The 6,889-nt window shown below is 38.2% G+C and overlaps 1 protein-coding gene across 1 annotated transcript; it reads right to left on the bottom strand.

Annotated features, from left to right (window-relative positions):
* Window positions 1–744: 744 nt before the first annotated feature.
* LOC147888021 (uncharacterized) lies at window positions 745–4,957 on the bottom strand. The gene is made up of 5 exons (XM_087393501.1): window positions 4,470–4,957; window positions 3,877–4,142; window positions 2,119–2,240; window positions 1,675–1,757; window positions 745–1,082 (listed from the first exon to the last, which is right to left on the bottom strand). Exons 1-5 carry the CDS (start codon window positions 4,758–4,760, stop codon window positions 780–782), a joined length of 1,065 nt encoding a protein of 354 aa, XP_087249627.1. The 5' UTR covers window positions 4,761–4,957; the 3' UTR covers window positions 745–779.
* Window positions 4,958–6,889: the final 1,932 nt, after the last annotated feature.

Raw genomic sequence — 6,889 nt, 5'->3', positions numbered from 1 at the left:
ACAATTTAGTTATTCGGATGTCCCTGATAAGAAATCTATTCCCTTTCTCTCAATTTCATGATCGTTTTCTCGTATTCCTCTTTGATGCACATCGATGGTTGATATTGTGTCGTCTAGGTGAATTAGTTGTACTACCTTTTAGGATGAACCACATGAGAAAAAAGTAGAGAGAACAGCATTACCAATGGCTTTAGTATTTAGGTGGATCCTAACGGGTAGTGAAGGTGGAAAGTCAACGAAAAAGTTGTGGGACACATACTTGACTAATCGTTAAATGAAGGCGAAAAACGTTGGTCTTTGCCATCACTTGAGCGAATGTGTCTGTTGTTTGCAAGTAGAAGCATCTCAATTACTTTGGTGCTTTGTGCGTAGGTTCACTCAGGGCATTGTGAATCCTTCAACATCTAGAGTGTTGGCACATGAAATGTGCAGCATTGCAGAAACTTTGTGGGGCAAAAATAGGCGCGGCATGGCGATATGGCTATGTGCTTGTAGCAAAACAAAACGACCACTGAATAGCATATTCTTACTTCAAATTTTTGAAACTGTAGAGCAAATATACAAATATAGTCATCCTTCTAGTAAATATGTTTCAAAGCTATGAACAACTTTGTCATTTGGAACCATTTCATTTACTATACCCTGAAACTCATGGTGGTACTCAAAAGGGCACTAAGGGTCGATTCTGATTATTTGTTTAACCCTCAATACAAACTCACCATTTCAATCAAAAGGTCCATCAAGGGGAAAAAATACAAATTAAATCATTGATAAGTACGTTAACTAACTAGGAGAACTTTCCCACCTCTTCCCTCTCTTTCAGACTCAAGAATAGCATCTTTGAATTGAGAGAGTGGAAATTTTCTCCCAATATATGGTCTTAGTACTTTTAACTCAAAAAGCCTCATAGTTTTTGAAGCTACAATGTCAATTCTCTCCCTGGAGGGTACAAAGTCACCAAGATAAAACCATTCTATCTTGACACCCCTACGTAAATCATAAATGCTATAAGAGATATCATTACTTGATAAAGCTCCATACACAACAACTGTTCCTCCATCTCTAACACAAGCAGCCACCCCCTGTACAAGAGAAAAAGTGAATGTTGAATTCATAGTAACACATAGCCTCACGTCACTTTTATGACAAACAAAATAAGTAAACAGATGTAGATGTCCACATTCATTCCATGCTAAAAAGCAACTTCGATTGTATGTGCATGAGAGAGAGAGAGAGAGAGAGAGAGACTCAATTATTAAACTTTTAAATATTTGACTTCGATTACTATGCATGTCGAAAGGAATACAAATCCCACCCAAAAATAGTGTCATTATTGCTTCTATAAACATAATAAAGAAATTAGTTTCATTGAGTCAAAAATGAAATCCGAACATGCAGATAGAAGGCTCTTTTCTCAAACGATATCAACATGAGTGAAAAGTATCTAGAACTAACAAGAGAACCTTGGACAATAAGACATCCAAGATCACATTAGATCCACGTATGATAAGTAACGAGAAAGGAAGACATGTTCTCTCTAGTCCTAAGAGCTTACACCAAAAAAACTTTGAGCACATCACTGAGGAAGGCAATCATAACAATTATAGATTTTACATTAAATGAGATTACAAAATCAAGAATGTGGAAAATCTGAGAGGGAGATAAAATAGTAACCTTGACACTAATGCCGGCAACGGCATCCAGAGCAGCATATGCCATCTTGCGTCCAGTTATTTCCTTCACCCTATTTCTTATATCTACAATACCCATAAATATAGGTTGGCAAGAAGCCACACAAAACACGTGCCCTAAATAAGCAAATGTTGAAAATCATCTCTTTGAGACATGTATTCAAGCCAAAGGAAATGAGAAAAAGGACTTCCATTATTGTTTTACAATCCTATTCATGAGCAAATATTTGTCAACATCCATTCTGAGAGAGAGAGAGAGAGAGAGAGAGAGAGAGAGAGCTATATAAACACCAAAAGCAATGTCCTTGGAGATGTGGATCAATGACATCAAGGCCAAAAAAGAAGAGATTTATATATACCTTTGTAAGACTAGAATAAGTCCACAAAAGAAGAGATTTACACATTTGATGAGTAGATATATGCTTACCTTCTGTTCTTGAGTTAATGATTTCATCTGCACCAAGAGACTTCAACTCTCTTCTCCATTCCTCCCTCCTTATAATATTGATGGTTTTGATGCCATGGTACTTTGCTAATTGTATTACAAGCCTGCATTCAAGACATCTATTATAAATGAGGAAATGCTTTAATGCCAATTTTAATTACAATCAAAGTCACAAATGCTACCAAACAGGTGAATGATATATCTATCATTCATCAGGCTTGTCGGTGTGTTGGGTGAAATGCCCAGAGAGAGCATAAAATTGGAGACCCTAGGGTAAAAAGGAAGGAGATTAAGAACGTGCAAAGAGGAGTAAATGCGAATGCATACCTTTGTAAGACTAGAATAAGTCCAATCATACAAATTTAGATTTTTTGTTGTTCTAAAGATAAAAAATCTACACATAAAATAAAAGAGAATATGAAACAGAAGAAAAAAGAGGTAAACAAAAACTTTTATGAAAAACAAAAGGAAGACATACTTAGTAAGCAAAGCAACACTTATGTCGTCATCAGTGCCCGAGCATAAGCAGCTATACTAGTTTTCTAAAGACCCACGGAGTCTCTTGGGCAAACCCAGTGCTTACTAAAATACGTCAAATAAACAAAAGAGAAAGAAAACAAGAAATAAAGAAGAAAGGAAGCAGGTGACTAAGCAAAAATAAACAAGTCAAGAAACAAAACCTTCTAAAAAACTGGAATATCGCTCTATCTCACTCTCACTCTCACTCTCTTATTTTACAACATAAAAAGCTAAATGGTCCTTTACACTTATGTATTGTTTCCTACAAAGAGGCAAAAATACATTTCTAACTTAGAAAGCACAAGCATACTCAAAAAAACTCTCTTTTGAAACTAAAAGAAAAACGGGCTATTCAACTCCCCGCTTTTTGTTTTCAACTTATGTTCAATCATTCTAAACATACCTAAGGCCGATACACAATAGATAAAAGACTTCATATCTAAGATTGTGTGTACTTTTTTCATTATTTTCCTTGGATTATACCTCTTGTGTAATTAGAAAAGTGATCAAATTACTACAATAAGTGATAAAAGACTCCTTAGTTGTACAAAGGCAGGAAAATCTATGAAATTGGAAAGAAATGACTCCATATTTTGCCAAATCAGAAATGTTTGAGTCAATGTGAGGCATTTTTATAATGTGTAAACCACTATATTCAGGTTGTTCACGTTTAACCTCTAATCCTATGGTAGATTGAGAAATTCTAAGATCTAAGAAAACACAAGAATCCCCTCTTGAAGTGCAGTTCAATTCACAAGAGTCACGAGGATAGATTCATTCTCCAAAAGCACTAGCGTCTTTGTACATAAAGTCTTGAAAGTTAGGAACATCTCGTATAAATAAATCATCTATAAAACGCCTAACTTGGCTAAGCTTATGTAAAATGATAGGGCAGGTATTCATAGAAAGAAGACGTTGCATAAACTCAAATTCATAAGTGAAAAGATAAAAGTTTGCTAAAAAGACGGCACAATTAGTGCCCATGGGGATTCCTATAATTTGTTGAAACAAAGAATCACCTATTGTGATGTAAAGATTATCTAAAAGAAAATCTATCCAAGATCACATGCCCGCATGCAAGCCCCTTCCAAGAACCTTAAGAGCAGCGCTAACAAATGTGTGTGTGTGTGTGTGTGTGTGTGTGTGTGTGTGTGTGTGTGTGAGAGAGAGAGAGAGAGAGAGAGAGATGAGAGAATGGGGGGGAGAGGAGAGGAAGCCCACCTGCCTACTGAAGAAGCTGCAGCTGTTTGCAACAAATATTCACCCTTGGGAATAACAAGTTTCTCGATTAGGCCCATGGCTGTCCAAGGGTTCACAATGAACTGGGCTGCCACTTCGTCACTGACACTGGGGGGCACTGCAAAGGCATTGGTCTCCTCCACCACCAAGTAGTCCTGCCATGTGCCTTGTCCATCCTTGAAATAAGTCAGCATGCCCAGTGGAATCACCCTCTGCCCTTTCGTGAACTTTGTCACTCCTTCTCCTACCTGCATCATAGCCTAATTTCAGCATTCCTATCAACCCGTGTGCTGCATCGGACCCATTGAGGACCATCAGCCTACAAAATTGTGCTCCTTGGGTGAATGTGGAGGCAGAAAGTATGCAATAACAGCCTGCTCTGGGACATCTTTGCAGGAAAGCTACTCTGTTTGAGAGATCTACTTCAATGAAAGTATGCAGAAAAGATCAAAGCTCTGAGAAAGTATGCAGGAAAAATCAAAGCTCTAAGAATTTTGCAAGAAGGAATGGAGCTACTGAAACACCCACAAACACACACACGCAGAGGAAAGTAAAAGAGCTATAGGGCTTCCAACCTCTTCCACTATACCGCAGCCCTCGTCGCCGATGATGACGCTCCGCCCTTCAGACGCGAGCCGAGAGAAGCGGTTGTTTCTGATGGTGTTGAGGTCGCTGGGATTGATGGGTCGAGCGGTGATGCGCACCACGATCTGGCCGCGGTTAGCGCGGGGCTTTTGGGTCGGAACCAACTGGAGGGCATCAATGACGGACTGGGAGGAGTTGGAGGAGGAGGAGGAGGAGGAAGAGGAGGAAGGGGAGGAGGATCCGAATCCGAATTTCACTTGGGCGACGCCAAGGGGAGCCATGGGAGGAGTGGGGGTGGGAGGGGAGGCGAATCAGAGGAGGGAGGAGGGCAGGAAGGGAGAGGGGGCGGCAGCCATAGCCATAGCCAGAGCTAAAGCCAAAGCCATAGCCAAAGCTTTAGGCAAAAGGCAAAGAGAGCTTGCAGTATAAACAAATTTTAAGTTTTAGTTTGTGGGTGGTCAAGTTTGGCTTCTTCTTCTTCTTCTTCCTTCCTTTGCTCTTTTCTTCTCTCTCTCTCCTCCTCTTCTTTACTTTAAGTCCTTTTCTTTCTCAAGCTTTAGACGTGGCCAATTGCACTTTCCATGGCTTCCTAGCACCCACCCTCCACACCTTCCCCATGACCTGACTTGCCCTACCATCAACCGTATACAGCGCACAACACCATATTCGTTCATCATTCCTTGCTCTCTCTCAAATGGGTCATTTCCTATAATGAGTACACAAGGGAAACAACACCGTTTACCCTCCATGCCACTAAAGTTTCCACTTGGCCACATGCAGAGTGTGATAAGTCCAACCTTTCTTGACCTTATAAGATTGGATCAAGTACTTGCAAAGTGATGTAACATTTCTTGGACTATTTCGATTTTGACTCTCCACTCCTAGTTCATGAGCTTGAGCAACTATTGTACCATTTGCATTACATTATGAGTAGTTGTTGTAGAGACTTAACTTTTTATTACATTCTTTATACATGTGTATGTTGACTATAAACAATCTTTCCAAGGTATGACCACTTCATGTCACATATAAGAGGAGGAGAAGGAGGAGGCTTGATAATTCATGTCCTAGACATGAGGAAGAGAAGGAGGAGGATTGACGATTTATGAGACAACTTCCATACATTAGGCCTCTAACTTTAAAATACTTTGATTTTCATGAAATGAAGCACATATATCTTGTTTTTGAAAGATAGTGAGAATGCCCTTAATGATTTTTTACAAAGTGTTTCTTGAAGTCTTAATAAAATTATATCTTGAGGTCCCATTCTTTTATTTTAAAATGCACGACAAAAGTATAAAGGTTCATCATGATTGTCATCCTCTTGGGTCTTGGGATGCAAGTGCCTACTGGTACCCCACATGTATTCTAATATCCCACTTGGCTACATGAATTTTGTTGTTTGTAAAGAAATCAAAATGTATAATCGATGTATAGGTGAGATTTAAATATTTTCTAAACCATGTTTTGTTGGTGAGTGATATTGTTGAGCTACCATAGCTACTTTAACTCGATATAATAATGATGGCATGATGCACGTACAAGTAGCACATTATTTAGTGATAAAAATTGACACCAACCATGATTATATATACTACAAAGGTGTGCATGTAGTACAAGGGTCTTATCAAGGATCCACATGTTTTGATATAATTTCATCATTTGTGGCATTAAGCATGGAGATAGAAGTTGCCATAAGTTTTGTATCTCTTGTTTCTAATCTACCAAACACAACTTCAACTAGACCAATGTCATGCTTAACGGAAAGGAAAAGCAATCGAGGTGGGACATCCAAAGTTTGCTAGCAAATGCTCCCCCACAAGCTTTGAACACCCCCATAGAAAGCATGGCTCTCTTGATGTTCCTTAAGAGCCTATGTGTGAATAGACATAGAGATGTTTTTTAGTTCTTTAGTTGTGTACAATGATAAAGGAAGAAGGAGCTTAGGCAAATGATGCAACAACTCACCTTCAATATCGACATGTCTCATATCCATTTGCATTAATAGCAAGTAGAAATTACTATTTGATTTAACTATATCTTTCATTTTGGAAGTGCGCACTTATCTTATTAACGCCTAAAAGCTTATATAAAATGTAATTTTCAACTCTAGGGTGCAAGATAATCAATTTTAAAAATATGTGCTTACACAATTAGAAGAGGAATACAGTGTCGAATGTTGTCATAAAATGCAATTAATGGAGATACAATGACCTCATGAAGCATCAATGTGACATGTGCAAATTTTGTTTTGATTCTATGAAAATATATGTGTAAATATAGACTAAAAGCTTTTGTAATCATTATAACATTATAGGATATTTAGACATTAGCTAAATTTTCCTTAATTCCCTAAATTTTTCCTTATATCCCTCCCCCTAAGTTCCCTTATTTTCTCCGTCCTAATTTT

Source organism: Dipteris shenzhenensis, chromosome 22 (assembly GCF_047967505.1).
Source record: "Dipteris shenzhenensis isolate YYH24624 ecotype China chromosome 22, Dip_SZ_1.0, whole genome shotgun sequence".
NCBI lineage: Eukaryota > Viridiplantae > Streptophyta > Polypodiopsida > Gleicheniales > Dipteridaceae > Dipteris > Dipteris shenzhenensis.
The sequence above is the reverse complement of the archived record's forward strand: the minus strand, read 5'-3'. Positions and strand labels throughout refer to the sequence as shown.

Coding starts and splice junctions, on each gene's coding strand:
- LOC147888021 (XM_087393501.1), bottom strand. CDS start 4,760: ATGGCTCCCCTTGGCGTCGCCCAAGTGAAATTCGGATTCGGATCCTCC. Junction 1,758..2,118: donor CATTAACTCAAGAACAGAAG/GTAAGCATATAT, acceptor TGGGTATTGTAG/ATATAAGAAATAGGGTGAAG. Junction 1,083..1,674: donor TTGCCGGCATTAGTGTCAAG/GTTACTATTTTA, acceptor TCTCTTGTACAG/GGGGTGGCTGCTTGTGTTAG.